Source organism: Typha latifolia, chromosome 1 (genome assembly GCF_019914945.1).
Source record: "Typha latifolia isolate L0001 chromosome 1, TyphaL0001v2, whole genome shotgun sequence".
NCBI classification, from domain to species: Eukaryota; Viridiplantae; Streptophyta; class Magnoliopsida; order Poales; family Typhaceae; genus Typha; species Typha latifolia.
Window position 1 is genome coordinate 7135858 of NC_133086.1, and position 22903 is coordinate 7158760.

Below are 22903 nucleotides of genomic sequence, written 5' to 3' on the forward strand. Positions count from 1 at the left end.
TGTAGGCATAACAGTAATCTTATATTAACTTTACTTTTTAATTTTTTTTTTAAAAAAGATAACAACGGGAGAAGACGCATCACACATAATAAACATTATAGTAAATATCTAAATTATGGAATATATTTTTTACCAATATAATATAATAAACTCGAGGTTCTATCATGCGCTAAATCTAAATGTATATTGCATAATCATTATTAGTTTTGCATCCTATGTTCCGAGGAATAATAATAATTAGATGCTGATGATTGATGTGTTTACTGATTCTCTTCATTGTAAAATTGTAAAATTGATCAAGCACACTATTAGATATGCATGCATATGATAATTTAGATCATAGGTGTATCAGTATTTAGTGCGCATAGGGTGGGCACCGAATCCTAATCCTAAAACATGGACTTTGTCAAATGTGGAGTTTTTGACCAAACTAGCCCTCTTCCAAAACTTTTTTATCGAAAAAAATTAGCTTTAAACTTATTTACTAAATGGGGTCTAATTTACTGTAGTCATAATAAAAACACTGATAAGTTTAACAATTTTTTCTTGGGTAAAAACGCTGATCAGTTTAGCATTTTTATCTGGTCCTAAAATGCTGAATTATCTAGTGATAAAAATGCTGAACTGATCAGCGTTTTTATTAGGGCTACAGTGAATTAGATCCAATTTGGTAAATAAATTTGAAGGTAGTCCATTTCGGTAAAAAAATTAAAAAATAAGGCTATTTTACTCAAAAACTCTCAAACGTGGGGTGTTACATGTAAATTTTCTTATTATAAATTAGTACTAATGATGCAGCAATTTGCAGCAATCAGTGTTGGAGAGGATCCGGGAAGGTCTCCTTTTGTCTCTATTAAACGTGAGGAGGAGGACAAAGGGAAAGCAAAATTTCATCGAAAAAAGACAAAGCGAAAGCAAAAGGAAAACACTCCGCATTCCTTGGATCGCGAAGCGGCAGGAGCACGACACTTCTCTCCACCTTCCGTGACGCACGGAGTGACGTCGCCGAACTCGGTTCTGTTTCAACTTGCAAAGTAAAGAAGAGAATCGAATTGGGTTCTTCTTCCTATGACCCATTTGTCTCCAAATCGAGGCTTATTTGGAAGTTTCATACCCAAGCTCCATCTGGGTCTTTGGTTGCAATGGCGGCAGATTCGAGTCCTTTGCTGTTGAAGAAGGTGTACTATGAGAATTGCCCAGGTTGCAAGCAGGACAAGAGGAACGAGACCCATACTGGGACACCATACAAGGAGTTCTTCTACATATGGCTCGTCACTCTTTGTTCTAGTGAGAGAACTCTTATCATTTCTCACTTGGGTTTGTTTTGTTTCATCGATTTTAATGCGTTTTGCCTGGTTTTATGGGTGGTCGGTCTGCCTGTCATTGTTACAAATACTACCTGTGCTTCGCTAGAGCAAGATTGTTGAAGAACTAGAGGAACATATGGGACAGAGTGTGTTTTAAATCGATAGACAAATGTTTTCGTTCTTCCTCTTTTGTGCACACGGAAAATATTAGACCTTTTTGCAAAAAGTTTTCACTGCTATGCTTGTTGTTGTTATGCTTTTGTTTGACTACTTTCCCGGTACAGTTTCTGTTACATTATTACTAACGTAGGATTATTTGTCTGCTTGTTTTTTTTTTTTTTTGTCAGCTTTACCAATCCAATCATTGTTCCCGTTCTTGTATTTCATGGTACGTGCGATTCAAGTCAACTAAGTTTTACAATTCGTATTTTATTGCTATTTTGAATGTACTTAGTAGTTAGTACAATTAAAGATGTTGGACTGATGTGATGTTGGTATTTTATTTTATCTTTAGTAGAGTGGCTGATCGGAGTAAAAATGGTTGTCCTAGTTGACTTCTCTTCTCTATTTAAGAAGTAATAATCAAGCAAATCTTTACAGTGTTGTAATGATTGGATAATGACTGTGATAGTGTGATAGAGCACACTTTTTTCACCTTGATGAGAGTAGTTCTAGCCTCTAGTACATGTATTTGTCAAAAGGATCACTTTTGCATCTCTACGGCATTTAAGCTGAGAAATTGAGATCCCTAATTCTATTTGAGTTAATAATAAACCAAATAATGTTATCTATTCTTTTTTGTGCCTAAGCAAAATAACTAAATAAATAAAATTGCATCTCCTATTCATTCCAGCATGAGTACCATTTTCTACACCGTTTACCTTTCATGTTGCTCCTCCAATGTGTTTCCCATTGATTACTACCACCAAATCTTGGAGTCTGAAAAAATAATTTATGACACTTGTTTCTGCATAGCCTCTCATGTCAATGACATTGCCTAGATGAGTTGATGAATGAGGTGACGGGTGAGGTAGTAGGACACTTTTGGTGATCATAGGTGGAGGTAATGGGCCCCTGAAAATGATATTGATGATGCAGGTTGGATAAGATGTGAAGTGATAGAGGTCTCTTGACCGGATACCAGTGGTTGAGACACCAGGTTCTTCACTGTGAGATTGAGAGTTCAACAAACCTTAGTGGAGATTTATGATCTAATTGGGATGCCATAAGTTTCCAGTATTTCTCAAAAGGAATGGAAAAATGTTATGAAGTGATATAGATTTCTAATAGCAATAGCATGTACTTGCCTGATATTTGTATAACTGATAGAAAACAGTTAAGTTCTTGTACTAATGTTGGGTCGATAACATCGGCTGTTTGCGATGATGAAACAGATAAGAGACTTGCATATTGCCAAACAAGAAGAAGACATTGGATTTTATGCAGGTTTTGTGGGTAAGTTTCTTGCATTTGATTGAGTACATTTATCCTTCTCTCCGTACATCATGAATTTCTCTTCTTTCACCTATATCACGTACTAATATCATCTTTATTCTATCCAAGGATCTGCATATATGTTTGGGAGAGCATTATCTTCTGTGTTCTGGGGAATGGTTGCTGATAAATACGGAAGGAAACCAGTTATTGTGATTAGTATTCTTTCTGTGTAAGTCTGTCTGACACAATGTTTGCTAATTATAACATATGGATGCTTTTCATAGAGGGTAATAAGTTAGTTCTATGCTGTGTCGCTCTCCTTAATTTAATGATTTTGGGGATGATGTTTCAGAATTATTTTCAATAGTCTCTTTGGGCTTAGTACAAGTTATTGGATGGCAATCACCACAAGAGCACTCCTGGGGTTTTTATGTGGCATACTTGGACCAATAAAGGTAATTGCTACTGAATGTAGATAGCGAAAGATTTTTACAGCTTTTCACTTTCAAGTGCCTTATGGTAGGCCTTTTCTATTGATTTCAGGCTTATGCTTCAGAAGTATGCCGAAAAGAACACCAGGCTCTAGGATTGTCACTTGTAAGAAGCTTACTTCATTGCTATTCCTCATTTCTGTGCACAACTTTTTTCTTTTATGCAGTTTCATATATTAACAAGCAAAATTGTTGAATAAAATTATTTTAGGTTAGTTCATCACGTGGCATAGGCTTGATTGTTGGTCCAGCTATTGGTGGTTTTCTTGCACAGGTGATGATCATTTTGACCTATTTTACAGGAAGCTTACATAATTGCACTATCAGACATGTAAAAAATTGCAATTTTCCTTCTTTCTTATATGTTATTCTTTATAGTCTGAAATGAGTTTCTATGTGAAGAACAAAGGATTTCCTGAAAGAAGATATTAGAAAATTATATATGTATATATTTGGAAAGGAGCTTTTGTATATCCATATTTATCTTCAATTAATTGCATAAGCTTAATTAATGTTCTTTTTTTGTAGTAGCCTGCAGAGAAATACCCAGATTTATTTTCTGAGAAGTCATTGTTTGGGAGGTAAAGTATGCTTCTTCTTTTTTTGCTAATTCAATTTTCTGATCAATTAATCAGTCGTTGTGCTGAAATATCTTGTTGCAATCCATTGTAGGTTTCCATACTTTCTACCGTGCCTTTGTATATCAATATTTGCAGTTGGTGCTTTCATAGCCTGTTTTTGGCTTCCGGTGAGTATAGATTATCCTTCTATTATTTTATAATGTTTGTTCATTTCTTTTATCAAAATTGATATGAACTCCCCTGCCATTTCATATCAAGAGGTGTGGAATTCTTGTATATACTTATTTATATGAGCTTCTATACAGGAATCCCTTGTAAAGGGGTTTGAACTTTGAACATTTCTTAATCAGGCAAGTCTTGGGGGATGTCTCTGTCTAGGTGTTTGATTAACTGCCCTTTACAACTTTTTAAGAGTGTTCCATTTGCTTAATGAACTTCTGATGAGAAAATACTTAGAAAGGACTGTTGGTACACTTGAATCGTGCATACCAAAGTCCTTTCATGTAGACATATTTGTATTTGTTATCAGAAAGGAAAAAAATGATTGGTTTTCCTTTGGCATATCTTCCTTTAGCATATTACACAAGATGAGAGGAATATCTACTCAGTAAAAAAAGAAAGAAGTAAATCACAGTTATCCTATAAGATCTCTTCTTTATGGATCCCCCTCAAATGTTTGTCACTACCAAGAACGACATTCTCAGCTTCTACTGTAAATGAATTTTTTCCTGACCTGTTTGTTGGTCACCAAATATGGCACAAAGAAACCAGTTAAATGTGCCGAGTTAACATAAATCAAATCAAGGCATTTGGAATAAGCATGTGAAGCTGCATGTGGTATAAAGTCAGAAAGAAATAACAGTTGCCAATTCAAAGCGAGACCAGTTGTGTTACCACATCTCCTTCCACATATGGACATGTCAAGACATTCAAATGAAGTTTACTGTAAGACTAACAAATAATGATTAGAATATCAATCAAGGAAGGTGGAAAATCTCCTATCTCTTACAATACGGGCCGATCATTATATAGAAATTAGAGACTTCCTACAAAGGACAGTCACTTGTGATTGTGGAGCAGCGATTTGTTTAGTTCAGGTATGACACTTTGTTTTTTGGGGGACTTTGTTACCATGCCTTGCCATGTACAATTGACTGTCAAGAAGTGTCGACTCTCCCATATGCGAAGACAAATTGTGAGGACTCTTTTGACAGAATGATCAATATCTTCTCTATGATATATATTCTTTTTTATTACTAATGAGTCCTTGTGAATTGTTATGGATTAGTGATTTTACTGAGGTAGAAGGTGCTTTTGAGAGTGAGAGGAAGAGAAATCATGATATGGGTAAGGATGTAGAGGTAATAGATCCTTGCTTCAGTCACAGGATATGCAAGCGTCTATGGCCAGAATGAACGTGTGCTCATATAGTAGCCATATCCTGTGATACAAGGGATGCTAAATATCTGTTAACTTGCATAACTATCTCTAATCAACTCCATTGATTCTGCATGATTCAAAAATCCAAAAGTTGAAGCAAAAATTTCTTCTCCAGACTCTCCTTTTATCACCTTTTCTATTATACTGCTGTTAAATAACTAGTTGATCCAAAAACTTCAATTGTTAGATAATGAACAATAATGCATATCATGCCTGAACATGGCCCCTCTCATTTTGCCTCTATATATTGTACGTGGACAAATGCTAAATAGGGGAATGCACGGCTCCACATTGCACCAGAATGTATTCTAGAAAACAGAGACTAAATGGGCTTTGACAATATTGAACTCACAGATTCTAGCTCTCATATAATGTCATATAACTAATTGGCTCAAAAGCTTAAGTAGTTGGATGGCAAACCAACAATGTATATCATGCATTAATAGTAGTTATATTTTCTTAATATTCTAACTTCATGGACCGAAGAATTCTTTTTTCATTGCTCAACCATTATATGTTAATAACTATCTTTATCAATTTTGCAGGAGACTTTGCACATGCACCCTAATGAATTGCGAGATAGGTCAATCGAGTCTCTCGAGGCATCATTAAGTGGCCCAAAATTTAAAGAAAATGACAAATTATCTGGTGAAACCAAATCTGTTTCTAAGAAGCACTTATTAACAAATTGGACATTAATGTCAGCGATCATTGTTTACTGTGTTTTCTCTCTTCACGAAATGGCTTATTCTGAGGTAGTATTACTTTGTTCTAAGTATGTTTTCTTATGATCTTCTCCTTGAATTTGATCCACCAGGATTCTTAGGTGCATTCGTGCCCCCACTATGATGGTCTCTATGTTTACCATGTTGCAACACCATAGCAATAATGAGGAATTGTTTTCTATAATTTTAAATATTGAATAATTAATAAAAAGCTTTCTTTGAAAAGTAATTAGTTTCTTGAATCTGATTATCTTATAGATATTCATGAGAACCTTAATTCCCTCAAAACTACAATTATAGTCATTTGATGATCTTTTTTCTTTTAAAAAAAACATTGATACTGTCATTTTTTTTCCTACTATTTACAATCAGCTAATTAATACAGATATTCTCTCTGTGGGCTGTGAGCAGTAAAAGATATGGAGGATTAAGCTTTTCATCTGAGGATGTTGGAGAGGTTCTTGCTATCTCAGGTATTCCAGATGACACTCGCATCTGTTCATAGCTAAATTCAAGTTGATACCTGCATCGGAGAATGCTTATTGTGTGTGTGTGTGTGTGTGTGTGTGCATGTGTGTGCGCGCATGTGTGTGTATGTGACTGCATTGAAGTTGAACCTAATCTAGTGGTAGAACTGGATATAGGTTGCATAAATTCACTTTGACAATTGAATCAACAAAGAATCACAAGCTTTCTATCATTAGCATATATATATTATAATGCTGTAATATCATATTCACAAGATCAAAGGATGTTTTGGTGAAATTTTTCCATGTGAGTGACATTTTTTTTCTAACTTGATATTCATTGTTAGGTTTTAGTCTTCTACTTTATCAGATTTTTCTTTATCCACCTGTTGCAAAATGCCTAGGACCCATTGCATCAATCCGCCTGGCAGCGGTATGCATCAATTTCTCTTCGTAATTTCTCTCGTTCAACTTAAATATGAAAAATGAATTCTTTCATATATTGCATATTTTGATATGCAGGTCTTAACTATACCACTTCTTGCCAGTTATCCATTTATGGCTGAACTTTCTGGGTTTACACTTCAATTGGTAGTGAACATTGCATCTTTTCTGAAGAATGTTTTCTCTGTGAGTGCAAGTTCATCTCCACACTTTGTTTTTCCAACACTGGTTTTAAATATAATTGAAGAGGCATGTGGTTTTAAATATGACCAGGTAACCATCATCACGGGATGCAATATTCTGCAGAACAATGCTGTGGTACTTATCTTCCTGTTCTTATATCAATATTATGTTATTTAATATGATATGGGTGTCTCATTTCACCCAGGGATCTTTATTAGAGTGATCAGGGAAGGGTTGTGCAGTTGAGAAGCAATAGACACACCTATCCTTTGATAGCTCACCTAGATGGCTCTTCCTTTATTCCTATTTGCTTACTTCTTTGGCTTCCTTTTGGGCTCTTTTTTGGCCCACCAGGAAGTGCCAATACTAGCTATTTGCATTGTGCTTAGCACACATGTCCTTTCTCTTCTTATTCGTTTCTGCATAGTACATTATTACAGACAATTTTATTCTCTAACCATTTAAGACGTTAACAGCCTCAGGACCAAAGAGGCGCTGCTAATGGTATCTCCATAACTGCAATGTCTATTTTTAAAGCTGCTGCTCCAGCAGGTGGAGGGGCACTGTAAGTAAATAAGCAATCTATATTATTTGAAGTACGACATGTTTCTAGTACATAATAATAGTGGTAACACATCATATAATTTTGTTATTACTAATAATTCAGGGTGTATAGTCAAGGTTTCCAGCATACCAAGCAATAAATTCCAGTGTTCTTTAGCTTTTATTTGCCGATACATTGTGGTCTTATTGTCAAACTTGAATTCCAATGTTCTTTAATTCCAGTGTTCTTTAGCTTTTAGCAGTATCTCACTCTTTTGCATGCACTAAAATCTTTAGACCTTTTTAACTCAAACTATAAGCAAGATATTCTTTTTGAAGATTCAAAGTCGTCAGTACAATTTAGACATCCAACTAAAGTTATGACACCAACATTATATTACCTTGTCGAGAACTAAAGAAGAACATGTTGAAATGATCTACGGATCACTCATTATGATTCATTTTGTATTTTATGGAGAACTGTTAGTATGTGGACATGTTTTATCCTGAACTTTTATTCTGTATTTTTGGAACCTTGAGTTGCCAATGCACACTACATCACGAAACAGTTATTTCTCTTAATGAAATATTTTCAAATTTTTTCATGGGACGTTTCCTGCACACTAGATATTCTGGTTGATTATGCTCTTTATTACTTTACATGTTCTTGCAGATTTTCATGGGCTCAAAAGCGTCAAAAGGCTTCTGTTTTACCAGGTATTTTACAGACAACTCTGCTTATTCAAGAATAGTGTACCTTTTGATGTTAGTTATTGGTGAGCGTAATGCCTGTAGTTGAATGTAGTATCTCATAAATTTGCAAGTGATGTTAATTGGTAAGGAACCTCATCAACCATACAATTACAGGCTAACAAGAAATACTTTTACTCACCAAAGTTGATAGGGGAGTTTCCAACTCTATTTTGATCCTCGCAATATGATATAGTCTTAATACCTGATTCTAGATGTTATAACTTGATAGAAATTTTGGATTCAAATTCTGGTTGGAATTTTACTCAGAAAATGTTTGAATTGAGCTCTCCTTTTCTTTTCAAACCTAACATATTTCTGAAAATGTTTGAATTTATTTGGTAACTTTGACTGATATCTTTTCAATATTATTTATGCAGGCGATCATATGGTTTTCTTCGTCTTAAATGTTGTCGGTCTATTCGCCCTTTTATTGACCTGCAAACAATTTCTGACTAAACCCGCCTTCTGAAATAGTAATACGCAGATCTGCTGCTCAGCTCAAGTGTAGTTGTCTGATTGTATCTTCTCCTTTCATCTGAGGTTTTTTTCCTTCTTATTTTCCTTTTCTTTTGCCTCGAAACTTCAGATGCAATTAGGATGGATGCATTTGAAGGCTTATCACAACAAGCTAGAAATATCGGCTTACACAACTCAAGCCGGCAGCCCTTAACATAAGCTCTGTTGGTTTTCTACAATGTACCACTTCTATGATCATTCCTCCTGTGCCACAATACTTTCTCTTTATCTTTAACTTTGTTATCAAAAGAATTAGATCCATATTCTCTTATCTTTTTCTTTTTGCCCTTTTCTGGAGAGTGCTCAAAGTAGCTTCAGCCTTCTTCTCTGGTATTCCACTACTTGGGATGGTAAGACTGCCTACTTGTGGCAATGACATTTCCAAAAAAAGAGTCCTTTTCTTTTCTACATTGGGACTTGTTTTGTTTTGTTTTTATTTTGGAGAAGACTAAAAATTTAATAGTGTCCCAATTAAATTGATGTCTACTACTCTGGGTATATACTCAATCCTCAATCCATCATATAATGTCAGAATAGCAGATAATGTAAGATTGATATTTATGTATACAAAATTAGTGCATGGAGATAGTTACATTATTCAACTTGTCTAATTATCCTATAAAAGTAAATAAGATAATGTTATACTTTTTCCGCCAACTAGATCGATCGATCACTAGATAGGACAAAGTATCTTTGTGGTCCTAAGTACGACTGGAAGCTGCATGACAGAGACTTGGCTAGGCTTTGCCCCATATATATCCTCTTTATTTAAGTCTCTTTACCAAGGACAAGGATTCATTACCTTACCCACGATTGGAAGAATTTCTATATATAGGGAGAAATCATGGGAGTTTTTGACCAAATTAGCCCCGTTCTAATTTATTTTTATTAAAATAAATTATTTCTTAATTTCATTATTAATTGGGGTTTAATTTATGCAGTTCTAATAAAAATGCTGAACTAATTAATATTTTATCTCTAAGTAAAAAATGCTAATTAATTTAGAATTTTTATCTAGTCCTAAAATACTGAACTGATCAACACAACATTTTATGTATATAAAATTTTTTAACTTAATTTTTCAATAATAAAAAAATTTATTGCCTAGCGATAAAAATAAATTCTAAACTAATTAGTATTTTTAAAAATACTAATTAATTTAGTGCTTTTGTTACAAGAGAGAGTCTATTTTAATAAAATAAATAAATAAATAAAGTGGTCTAGTTTAGTCAAAATCTCAAATTACCGTAGATTCCAACGGTCCGGATTTTGTCTGTCGTGATCTACTTACCTGGGAAAGATGGCAATATGATTTAAATGGGCCTACTTTTGTTAAATAAACATATATACTCAATTAGAAAGTTGGTGACTTGGTAATACAAAATAAAATTATTTATTTAAATTAGTAAATAATTTTTAAATAAAAAAAGTCACAGACACTATTAACTTTAGATGAAAACCTAATAGTTAAAAGTGCTGGGGAAAAGTAATAAGAAATAAAAGTGTACAACTAAAATAATTCTGATTCAAAGTAAAAGAAGTAAAACATAATTAAATCGATAAATAAAATAAATTTTCTTACAGTTGTAGAGATACGAAAGTAATAACAGCAGCATTTGGAATTTAATTATATTTAATTTTTTTAATTTATAATAACTAAATTACAAAAATCTCATTATATTGAAACCGATATGAGACTATATTTAAAACACGGATAGACAATCCATATTATTTTTTCCGAATAATTTGCAATCCTACTCTATAATCATCTATTGAGAAACATGAACCAAAATTTATTTATTAAAGCGGAAATTATCTTGCTTATTATTCCATTTTCCCGTCCTTAACGGTCATTATGAAAATAGTAAGGGGGTAAATTCGACAATCCGGATAAAAGATGGCGATTAAATCGCAGCGTGTGATTGCGATGGGCGCCGTTAAAAACGCGATCGTCCCTATAAAGCGGTTGTGGAATTCCCGGACCCGGGGGCACAAATCACTCCTCTCCTCCCTTTGTTCTCTATTCCTCTCTTCTTCTTCTTCTTCTTCTTCTTCTCCTTTCGCTTTTTCTCTTGCACGATCTCCGAGGCGCCATGGTGGATCAGCTCACCGATGACCAGATCTCCGAGTTCAAGGAGGCTTTCAGCTTGTTCGACAAGGACGGAGACGGTCAGGATCTCTCGATTTAACTCCTCTATTTCTACTTCCTGTTTCTAGATCTAGATCTCTATCGTGCATCTCTTGGGGTACCGTTTGACCTTTGTGACCCGATCTGGTCGTTGATCTAATTTCGCGTACATACCTTTGATTGCGATGTAGTGGATGATCCGACGGATCTTATGGATCGGATTGTTCATGCTTGAATGTGTCAACTTTGGGTCGTGCTGTTAGATTCTATAGCATTCTTGTTCTCCTTTCTCTTTCTGATTAAGTTTAGTTGTTTTCTGCAAAGTTCTTTTTTTTAAATATGTTTTAGGCTGTTGATTAGAGATATTTGCGGAAAATGGCAGATCATGATAGATCTATTACTCTATCTATTTCATCTTCTTTGATGATATAGTCATATAGCAGGGATCTCATTGTTCTATAGATCATAGTCAAATGCCATATGAGTCATTCTAATGTTGCATTCCGTAATGATTGGGTATTTTCTGTTGTTTACTTTTTTAAAGTTTCCATTATAGTCATTTCTATTGTTAAATATTTAATAAATTTTTGTAATGCTTTTCCAAGTTTCCTTTTTATGCTCAATATTTCAAGCCAAGAAAGGAGGAGGGCTGCATGAGGTATTTAATAGTTATTGTTGAACTTTTGTCAAGAAACTACTAAAAGAGTCTTAATGCTTTCTAGTTGTTGTTTTTATGCAACATGTTGCATATCTGCTACCTTTGGTGTATAGGTGTATATACAAGAGTAGGATACCTTGCAGTGACAATCAGATGTAATAGGTGATGTTAAGGGTTCTCACAATATTTTGGACCAGCGAAATGTTTGTAACTTTGTCCAAAAGAAAAGGTTTAGTTTAGTGAATCGGAATGTGGTAGCGTAGCAGATTTAAGGAAATAGAGAATTTGTAAGACACAATATCAAGGATTTTATAACCCTGAGAGGGGGAGAAGGCGGTGGAATCTGGCTAATAGGGTGATCTTAGCATAACATCATACTCAAGAAGCATTGTTTGCAGGAAGCTAATTATTAATTCTGGAATCTGGATGCCATTTATTTAGGTGTTTGCATAAATGTGTTGAGTGCTTCAAAGCATCTACAACCTTTAGCTGTTTACTTGCAACAATTTAGTGCTTCTTGGTTCTTTCCTTAAGGGGCACTTTATGATCATCCAGTTGTCAGTTAATATTCTTCGACCTGAGAGTTCTGCATATTCTTAATAGAGTAGTATTTACAGAGGGGATTTCTCACTGTACATGGTCTGCAGCAACTGTTAGATTGTCTCTGGGGATGATTGACCTTCTGTCTGCTTGGCCTGCCAGGATGAAAAAAAATCTTGTTTTGGAGAAACTATCACTGCAGAAATTCGTTCCAGCCCCAAAACACACACACACACACACACAACAACTTTTAAATTCCATGAACCTTTATTTGTTATGCCTGAGTCATTTGTTGACTATTAGGAACAGTAGATTAATATTTGAGCTGTGAACTGACCAAAATCATGAGGTATGCACCTACTGCCTTCGGAAATTAAAATGTGTTCCATCAACAGGTTGCATCACAACTAAGGAGCTGGGTACTGTGATGCGCTCGCTGGGTCAGAATCCAACGGAGGCAGAACTGCAGGATATGATAAATGAGGTGGATGCTGATGGAAATGGAACTATCGATTTCCCGGAGTTCCTCAACCTGATGGCCCGCAAGATGAAAGATACTGACTCAGAAGAAGAGCTAAAAGAGGCCTTCCGAGTGTTCGACAAGGATCAGAATGGCTTCATCTCTGCTGCTGAACTTCGCCATGTCATGACCAACCTTGGTGAGAAGCTGACAGACGAGGAGGTTGACGAGATGATCCGTGAAGCCGACGTTGATGGTGATGGCCAGATCAACTATGAGGAGTTTGTTAAAGTCATGATGGCCAAGTGAGCCACCATGTAACTTTAAAAATGAGGAAATCTCATGGCTGATCTACAAACTGCATATCTATTTCCTCTTCTGGAAGATAAAAGAAAGGATGACATTGCCTTGTTATCTCTATTCGGTGTTAAATCACACTGTTCATCCATCTTTTGTGTATCTGTCATGCTTGTTTTCCTCGTTGATGTTTCGTTTTTGCTTGGATATATCTGTTGTCCTATCTCTTTTGTTCTTTCGTGCTACCATTGAACAATGAACGTCCTGCTTGACTTCAAATTCGGTGGATCACTTCTTTTCTTTAATAGTGCTTACAATATATTTCTGCTGCTATCTGCTTTTGTATCATATGATTGAGAAATGCTATCATGTGGTTCTATTGTGTGGTGGTTACATGATAAAATTCTGCTGGTAATCAGTTTAATGGACGTTCTTTTTCCCCTATTCTCTGATACAGGTGGGCTTGCCTTTAAGATTCTTCTACCTTTTCTAGATTAGATTTTACTTGCCAGATGCTCAAAAGATTAGATTTATTTGCCAGATGCTCAAAAGCGGCCGGCGGATGGCATGGTCAATGTTTGGTCGATTGCATATTATATTATGTTGTCAAATTTTGGCATATGAAAATGGTCTTCTTAAATTTCATAATTCGAGCCCAAAGTTCGACTTAGTTGGGCTTCGGGCAAGCTGAGAAGGATCCACGACTCTCCTAAGAAAATGAAACAATGTACACCAATATTGAGGGGCTGAAGAGAGTTTTGTTCCAAAGATGTTTGCAGAAAATTTCCCGAAATCCCTCTTTTATAAAGATCAAAACGTGTGAATCCCAAGTTGGGCTGTCAGAAAAAAAAAAGAAAAGAAAAGAAGAGGAATATACAAAACTCCCAGGTGTCTGACTGATGCACTTGAGGGATCATGAGATTTGTAGTCAGAAAGAATGCGAGAAACTATTAAGTAAGCTGCCACTGGGTTCAGACCATAAATCCCACACTAGACAAGTTCATCGCCTTCAAGAATGTTGTATTTGCAGAGCGGGCATGTTGCGTTGATCCGGAGCCATTTGATGATGCATCTTGAGTGGAAATGGTGGTTGCAGGGTAGTACGTGCAACTCTGCATCATCTTCATACTGGTTAAGGCAAATGCAGCATTCCTACAAAAGCAGATTAAAGGGTTGGAAAATCTACCAGCATATAACAGAAGCTATTTTATCTCTCAATAACTTCAATTCACAGATACGGAATTGAAGTTGTCATAACAGCAATTGCGAGTGACTGCACAGAGGGTAAAGAACTGGGCAAAATGATGCAGCAACATACATCATAAGCTTCAACGTCAACTCTACTGGTGACAAACGGTTCACCTGAACAACAGTTGAACAAGATAACAGCAATAACATCATTCACAGAAACCGTCAAAAGATTCAAGAACATCATGTCATTGTTGGTTAGAGCTATAGATATTTTGCCACATAATTCTTTTTTTCGGTAAATGGTAGCCATTGCATTATCTATGTGCTTTGACAATACTAAATGACTGATAATTTAGGTGGTCAGATGACCAAACAATTATGTGAAAGACTACAGATAATATAAGCACATAATTATATTATAAGATAGAGCACAGTTGTCAAATGATTGTGGATAAGGTGAGCATATAGTTATCTTTTCTGATAGTTAGCTTGAGATGAGCTTATAGTTATATTTTCTGGTATTTGCACGGCCATTACTGGATAAATAAAATATATCAGTTTATATATGACCAGATTAAGTTAACCATCCATAGCCTATATTAATGGTCAATCTCGCGCTCTCTCAAGTTCTCTGCATGGAGTTAAATCCGTATGAAATTTCAAAGAAGTAACCAATTCCATATAATGAAGAAAAAAGAAATAAAGCAGAAGAAACCTGCAAATAAAAGACCGCATTCTAACAGAATTTACTGAGTATAGAGTAAAATGTACCGAATCTTCAAGAGGAAGTGCAAGATCATCGGCAGTTTCCTGGTTATCTAATGTTACTACAATCTCATGCTCCCTCAGAGCAAAGTTCCCTGGTTGGTTGTCCCGGTGGAATCGGAATCTAGGAAGAGAGCTGAGATCAACATCTGATGCTCCTTGGCTGGTCACAGCTGACAAAAATAGTAGGATACATGGCAAGCAACAGCATAGAGCTATACCAACTACGCAAGCCAGGATGATGCAAAATATTGCAAAGAACACATCAAATGCCAAGAACACCACTGCTAACCTGCGCATTGCCCAAAAGAGAGCTCTCTAAAATATCAAGAGAAGCCATATGGACAAACAAGTAAAAAGGACATATTTATTAATCTGCAACAACGGGATAGGAGCAAGTACTCTCTCTGTAGAAGGAATATCCAGCAAACAATTTCATGCATACCCTTTTAAGAGAAAGTCAGCGTTTCTACACACACACACACACACACACACACACCAGAGAGAGAGTTGAGTTTGCATCTTCATAATGGAGCACCAGTTGGCTGAAAACAATCTAAAATACCTAACTATTCAATAGCAAAATCCCTTCCGACAGACAAGCATAAGAAAATGCATGATACCTTCAAATTTTCTAATTTAGATATACACATAAGTATAGAATCTCCAAAAACACATGATTTTTGGTTGCTATCTACTTTAAGCATTGTGGATAATTGATTTCAGCCCAGTGTGGTTCATCACTAATTTTTGGGGCTAGGAGAATCAAGGCTTCTGTTTTACTGTTCCATTATATGTCATATGACTCATATCACCTGTGCCACTTTGAATTAAGAGAAGGTTCCTTCTTCCCTTGCTCAATTTGTTCCCTCTTTCCCACCTTGTTGCATTGTATATAAACTATATATTGTAGATATATCGTGGAAAGCTCAAATTAACCAAAACATCATGCTTTTGGACAAAATACATTACTATGAAAGTAATCCCTTTGTAAGTTGATGTTATAGTCCAAAAGTTCTGATCAGTGCATGGTTGGATTGTCGGTTTCTATTTATCAATTTATATCAGCTCTACGTTTTTCTCAATATTCAGGCAGTCCATTTATTCAACGTCACTCGTATTAACTTTAGTTATACAACTCCCTGGAATTGTTACTGACATACCAGTAGAGATGCGGGGCATCTTGTAGAAGTGCTTGCCCGCCAAGAACAATCCAATAAAACCCCAGAAGCCACCAGAGAAATGATATCATGGCATTCAGAGATTCCAATTTCTTCAGGGATCTGCAATGGGGACCAATATGTACAAAAGGTCAGTTCCATCAAAATTATATAATATTCATCTGACAACCCACCCTAATTTAACAAATTACAAAGCCAACAATCCAATCCCAGCTCAATTCCTCCTCTCCCATCTCCAATCCTCTATAACTCTCCCCAGTAGAGGATTCCCATCCCTCCCCTCTTCTGTAAATGTACTTGAAAAAGGAGTCGTCAGACGTAAATATAAACACAAAAAAGATAGGTTTCTTTTTCTCCCGCACTAAGGCTAAAACATAGATGGTAAAAACGAAAACTTTAGGAAATGAGACTACCTGCTCTCATGGGAATCTTCCAATTCATCCTCTTCCACGTCCACATCCACCTCCATTGTACTCCCCATCCTCGCTCTCCTCCGCCTCTCCCTTCTCCCATACTCAAAGCAAACAAACCCCGCGTGCATCAAGCACTGGATCGCGTACCCAAACACCCAAGCCCTAATCGGTGTCGAGGGCTTCTCCCTCGCCGTCGAGAGCAGCACCGACACCGCCACGAGCACGAACACCAAATTCCACGCGACGTCGAGGACGACGACCGGCTTCGAGTATCCCCAGTCGTAGTGCCTCTCCTCCGCCGGTGTATCCGCCGGCCGCAGCCATGACCTAGCTCCGGCGCCGCCGCCGCGGAAGAGGTGGAGGTGGTGGTTGAGGAGGAGAGGGGCAGTGGCGGCTAACAAACGCCGCGGTGTTCTAGGAGAGGGATCGGAACTGGAATCCTCCATTAGAGCTGGGAATGGAGGATTGCGGAAGGAGGACGAAGGAGAGGAATTGAGCCGGGCTTGGATTGTTCACTTGTTTGGATTTTGTATATTGTTAAATTAGGAGGGCTTTTCAGAGAAAGAGAGGTACTAGGGGCTGGGATTTGGTTTCGGGGGAGCGGATTCTCTGCAAAGCAAAACGTAGAAAAACTTGTCGCACTGGTACCTGGCAGCTTCTCATTAGTTTTTAAAGTAGTCTTCAGGTACGAATGTCGGATGTCTTGTACCCTGGATTTCGAGCATACGAGTTATTGGTTAATGACTTATGGACAAATGTCAGTTTTCTAAGGGAGAGTTCTTCAAACGCGGATTAGTTTTAGCTGGCATCGCCAGCTTTATAGAAAGTTGGCAATAATATTTGAGGTTGGATTTTTTTTAAAATTTTTTATTTAAGAGTATCTTGTTAGTATGATATTATTTAGAGAAGATTATTTGGATTCTTTATAACCCTAACTAAATTAATTTCTCAATTAATCTCAAAAGTTTTATTAATTTTTTGAGTGGTTTGCCGTAAAAATATTGCGCATTTTAACTTATTTTAAATTTTCTTTTCATGACAATTATTTTTTATTATCCTATTACTTTTGATAATTTTAAATTACCCTAAATAAAATATAAATTTTGGACGAAGATTAGAGTGGTTCTAATTGATAGTGGTATGAAACAAAACTTGAATTAAATAATATATCTTGCAAGTTTCAGTTGATATTGTTCTATTTCAGACGAAACTTCAAATCATGAGTTGGTATTCATTCAAGTTATGTCCGAAAGAGAGATCTTTTATTTTATTTAACTTACATCTTGCTTCTATGTATATAAAAATTTATTAATTTTGTTTTTGAAAGTCACCATCCTCCATTATATGTAAATTACGAAACAATGTAATTTATGTATGTTTAAAACTCTACATTTGATACCTTGCTTATAGAAAAATTATGAAATAGAGACAGTCTAAATACAATGTGCTCCAAATTATTTTAAATATATATATACTTTTGACTCGATTTTATTATACAACCGATTGAATTTGACCCAATTATATCCCTAGACGTGGTCGCCAACGAATCAAGAATAGTTTGAAATCTTGCATGATGTTTAGCCTTGTAGCAGGAGATATCATCTTCTTGCAAGGAGGTCTGGTGACAGCCATGCAAATGTTTTTAGTTCAATAAAAAGAAGAAAAAAAACATAACATCTACGCAAACAACTTCCACCACGCACTAGAATTCTAAATTCAAAGTCTATGGAAGGTGATTGGGGAGTTGTTGGGAAGCTGTTATGGAAGGTGATTGGGGAGTTGTTGGGAAGCTGTTTTTAAGCATATAAAATAAATTAACAAATATTATTATCCATATAATTAGGTAGATGAGATGAGATCGTTTGTTAACTTTCAAACATGTCTATAGGCTTGTTTCGCGGATCTCTACTTAGATAAGAAAGAATCAATATGAAAAACACAAGACGAGCATATCTGGTTAAGAGATAATTTATGGAAGTTGGGATAAGTGGGCAAAGGCCTGTTAGACTTGTCGAAGTTGGGATGAGTGGGCAAAAGCCCGTTGATTTATGCTTTTAGTTCATACTTATATATGTGTGGCTTAATATTTAAGACAAGCATATCTGAGGGTAGAGTATTTCCTATGTTGCGCACTTCATATTAGACTTGAGCTTAACCAGGCCAAAGTTAGGCTTGAGTCAATTTCTACTTTTTTTTTTTATCATGAAAGGATAGCACATAGTAAGGGTTCACAAGCAAAGGAAGTAGTGATTAGGAAGGAGGGAGAGGACAACGATGAAGAAATACCTCTACTAGAGAGAAGAGTAGGAGTTCGTTAGAGGCGACAATAGAAATACCTCTACTAGAGAGGAGGAAGAATGTAACGTCCCCGTCCGGCACGGGCACGTGCACGCCCACGCGCCCACACGGCACGCGCGGCGCACGCGACAGGACGGGCGGGACCCATCACGCACAGATATTCTCCTGTACACATATAATCATAACATCATTAAATACTACCTGCTAACATATCCATAATCACATAACCCATCACCAATTAAATTATATTATTAACTAAATAAACCTGTTAACATATGAATATTCCAGTCCACAATAATATACATTAAACCACTACATAATCTGGCAGGACCCACACAGGCCATAACAAACCATCAAGATACAACTACAACGACTAATATAAGAGTACACTATGATTCGACATGTATTATACAATTCATCGTCTAATACAACAGAGTACAAATATCAAATACTGATACAACTCAGTTCCTATATAAATTATCATCTATACCGTCTCGCATCTATAGCTCACCTCATCATCGCTCTAAAATATTTTCTCAAGATATCTCAAGTCGCAATCACATACCACGTATTTGAGGGGGTTAGAAAAAAATAAAGAGAGTCATGAACAAAAGGCTCAGTGAATAAACCTTACCCCAAATCAGTGATATCAAATAGAGAGTAAATCGTATACTAGATAATATGAATCAGAAAGAGCATCATGTCATGAATGAGTATATGAATGTTCCTCAATAATACATAAATGAAAAATAGATAATATGTCATGTCATAACTGATAGAATATATAATCATCGACAATGTATAAATAAATCTCCATGTCATACCATCATCATAACTCTCTCTCAAATATGACATATGATGCATGTTGACCATGACCATGCTATGATATCAAATGCAACCATATATAATGCATATTGATCACTCGATAATCGGGTAACCAAATGATAATGAAATCATATGCATTTCCCAACATCACAATCATCAATCATCACCGACATCTCGATATAATATCATCATACTAGACCACTGTATACAGTTAACACCCGGTACCCAGTCTCAACATCATGCCCGAAGGCTCAGAGCATACTCTGCCATCCGCAGGGAGTATCTTAAATATAATCATACCCCGCCACCTGCTAGGGTATCAACATCCATCCAGACCGGGCACCCACATAGTTGATAGAAATCTCGTGAGGATAACTTGCCACATATGCCATAGCGAATGACATGTGTCCGAATATCTGCTGCGCACACAGACTAACGACCTCAGACGTAAGGCCAACAGGATCGCGACTATGTCGAGCGATCAATCATCCACCAAGCGCGTCATAACCCTCGTGCCCACTCGGGTATTCTCACGCTTTCTATCAACTATCCTATCAATCATATTTTATGCTTTCCTTCTAAATGACAGATCATATGCATATATCCAGTACGATAATAAGTCAATGCATAACAGGAATTTAGGTGGAATAAGAATCAAGAGAAAATGATGCAATGTAGTCTCCGACTATATCGTCAACACATGCATACTCATACTAATCTATTACATGTATACTCATGCTACAGATCAACTGGTATATAATCATAACAGTAGAATCATCTCTAATCATCTCTATATATATCACCAATGTACTCATATCCCAGATCAACATAATCAAATGCATGATAAAATATGCTCGACTGTAATTATCTCTAGATAAAATTATATAATCATGCTGGAGGCCAAGACATGCATGTACATCATATATACTATAACCTAATTTGAGAAAGACGTTTAGGGGATAAGACTACTCACTACTACTGCAATTACTAAACCACCACTCGTTCACGTTGCTACAACCATGATCAAGCCTCGATTGTTAAGTCCACGGGGTCTTGAACATAGGGGGTCGGAATATAAAATTATTGAAGTAGTATGATGTTAGCCGTTTATCTGATTAAAATCCGTTCATGTAATATATGATAATTTAAAAGGTTTTAGAATTCCTGCTTATCTTTATAACTAGTTAGATTTTTAATTACAAATAAAAAATTATAAATATAAATATAGATGAAAACCTAACTATAATTATATCTTGATTAATTAGAAATTACCTTATAAAATAATAAATAAATACATAAGCCTAGTATTTTATTTATTACAAAAATAACAATATATAATAAATTAATAGAATTACTTAAAATGTATATCATAAGAATATTAGAATATAAATCTGATAATTATAATTTATAAATCTATCTATTAATCTAATATACATATAAGTAAATAAATAACTAAATAATTATACGTATGACCTATATTTATGTGTAATAGTTTATAACATAATCAATCATTAATTAATTATAATTAGCAATAATCATAATGATGAATACGTATTAACATAAATAATGTCTAAATCTATTTGTATTAATTAATACAGAAATACCTAAGTAAAATAATGAATAATAAAAATTAACAAAAATATTAAGGGATCACCCTTACTAGTGTTGGGCTTGGCCCAGCACTGGCCTGCTACAATGCTGGGCCGAGCCCAGCACTATTGCAAAAAATAAGGAGAGAAGAAGCAGCTGAGGAAGAAGAAGAAGAAAGGGAGAAGGAAGAAGAAAAAGAGAAGAGAAGAAGGGGAGGGAGTTGCGGACCTGGGCTGGCGGGGAGGGCACTGGCCGCTGCTGGCTAGCCAGCGGCCGGCCTCTCGCCGGCGACTCAGCTCCGACGAGCCCGACCCCGGGCAAGAAAGAGAAATAGAGAGAGAGAGAGAGAGAGAGAGAGAGAGAGAGAGAGAGGTCTCACTGGCGGCGGCGACATCTCTAGGGAAGGTGTCGGTATAGAGAGAGAGTAGAGTGAGAGGGTGGCCGAGAGGGAGAGATAGAGAGAGAGAGATTTAGAGAGATAAAAGGCGGTGGAGGAGGGGTAGCGGCGGTGCCGGGGCCCGCCGAGGCCACCTGGTCACAGCCGGTTGGCTACGATAGCGGCCGCGGGCGCGTGGCGCCCCACCATGCAAGCTACGTGAGCAGCTTGTATGGGCACGAGGCTGGCCACAGTGTGGCCGGTTGCATCGTGCCCCTTAGTTATTTATTTATTATTTATTTTATTTTTTTAAGATTGGGTTGTTACAAAGAAAACACAAAACACCGACATTTAAAAGAAGACTAGTCCATTTACTATTTTAGTCGTTAGTAGTTAACTATCATTGATGCCTTTTTCCACTCTTGCCTTTTGCGTCTATTCTCTCATAGATGTTTTGAAGAGTTAACATAGGAATTATGATAGAGATAAGATAGTGTGCTGTCCATAAAGAGCACGAGTTCATCATTTCTATTTGCTAAATCAATCCTTACTTTCAGCTCAGAAGTGATCATATAGCCCAACTTGCCCATGCCTAACCCGGCCCAGCTCAGTTTGGACCTAGCTAAGTCTAGTATGGACCCGTTTTGAGCCCGACTCGACCCAACCCGAGCTCCAATTGTCCATAAGCGGCACGGGCTAGCATTTGCCCGCCCGGTCCAGCCCAGTGGCCTGCTCGTTGGCCCTACCCGGTGATTGTCGATCGGCCTAACCCGAAACCATAGCTGGGCCATAGCCCACAGGTCCACAATCCATTACTATATTTTTAATCAATAAAAATAAAGAAAGTTGGGTGAGCTGCGTGTATAGTGTAGAGGGCTAAAAAGGAGGAAAAATAGAAAAGAAGAATCCTCTTCTTCTTCTTCTTTCCAACCAAACCATTCTTTCCATTCTCATTGACGTCATCATAAAGAGCAACTCCAAAACCTAAAACAAATCAACAAGTCCTCATAGATACCGCCACAAATATCTTTAGATCTCTCCATGTCCCGCCAGAGATCACGACTAGTCGGCAAAGGGGTCAAGAAGCGAGCAGAACATGAGGGCGAACACTGCAACAAAAAAACACCTCCACCTTCGCCACTCCAGATATCACTCACGGCTCCCTACTCTTTCCCTATTTTCTCTCTCTATTTCTTCCCAATTTTTCTATCTCCACCAATGACAATCAAATCCTAGCTGCCGATGTGACCTTCGACCATCGATTTGGATTCATTGCCATCGTTGTCTAGCCCAT

General features: G+C 36.6%; 3 protein-coding genes across 7 annotated transcripts; 2 read left to right on the forward strand and 1 right to left on the reverse strand.

The window, feature by feature from the left end:
* Nucleotides 1-1005: 1005 nt before the first annotated feature.
* On the forward strand, nt 1006-9158 carry LOC140784107 (probable peptide/nitrate transporter At3g43790). 4 transcript variants are annotated; one of them, XM_073131326.1, is made up of 18 exons: nt 1006-1287; nt 1655-1695; nt 2702-2762; nt 2871-2973; nt 3097-3199; nt 3288-3341; nt 3447-3509; nt 3767-3816; nt 3908-3983; nt 5802-6011; nt 6367-6454; nt 6796-6881; nt 6971-7078; nt 7166-7210; nt 7552-7640; nt 8292-8335; nt 8749-8844; nt 8958-9158. In XM_073131326.1, the coding sequence occupies exons 1-17, from the start codon at nt 1143-1145 to the stop codon at nt 8838-8840; spliced, it is 1458 nt and encodes a 485-aa protein (XP_072987427.1). In that variant the 5' UTR covers nt 1006-1142; the 3' UTR covers nt 8841-8844; nt 8958-9158. The 4 variants fall into 4 exon arrangements, with proteins under 4 accessions (XP_072987427.1, XP_072987419.1, XP_072987444.1 ...); XM_073131318.1 differs by having other exon boundaries at nt 8749-9158; XM_073131335.1 differs by lacking the exon at nt 1655-1695 and having other exon boundaries at nt 1048-1287; nt 8749-9158.
* A 1657-nt stretch (nt 9159-10815) lies between these two features.
* LOC140784143 (calmodulin-7) lies at nt 10816-13275 on the forward strand. The gene is made up of 2 exons (XM_073131375.1): nt 10816-11056; nt 12609-13275. Exons 1-2 carry the CDS (start codon nt 10981-10983, stop codon nt 12980-12982), a joined length of 450 nt encoding a protein of 149 aa, XP_072987476.1. The 5' UTR covers nt 10816-10980; the 3' UTR covers nt 12983-13275.
* A 467-nt stretch (nt 13276-13742) lies between these two features.
* On the reverse strand, nt 13743-17065 carry LOC140784132 (E3 ubiquitin protein ligase RIE1-like). Of its 2 annotated transcripts, XM_073131354.1 has the most exons (5): nt 16521-17065; nt 16090-16209; nt 14933-15218; nt 14289-14332; nt 13743-14122 (listed from the first exon to the last, which is right to left on the reverse strand). In XM_073131354.1, exons 1-5 carry the CDS (start codon nt 16964-16966, stop codon nt 13942-13944), a joined length of 1077 nt encoding a protein of 358 aa, XP_072987455.1. In that variant the 5' UTR covers nt 16967-17065; the 3' UTR covers nt 13743-13941. The 2 variants fall into 2 exon arrangements, with proteins under 2 accessions (XP_072987455.1, XP_072987464.1); XM_073131363.1 differs by lacking the exon at nt 14289-14332 and having other exon boundaries at nt 16521-17064.
* Between the last annotated feature and the right edge of the window lie 5838 nt (nt 17066-22903).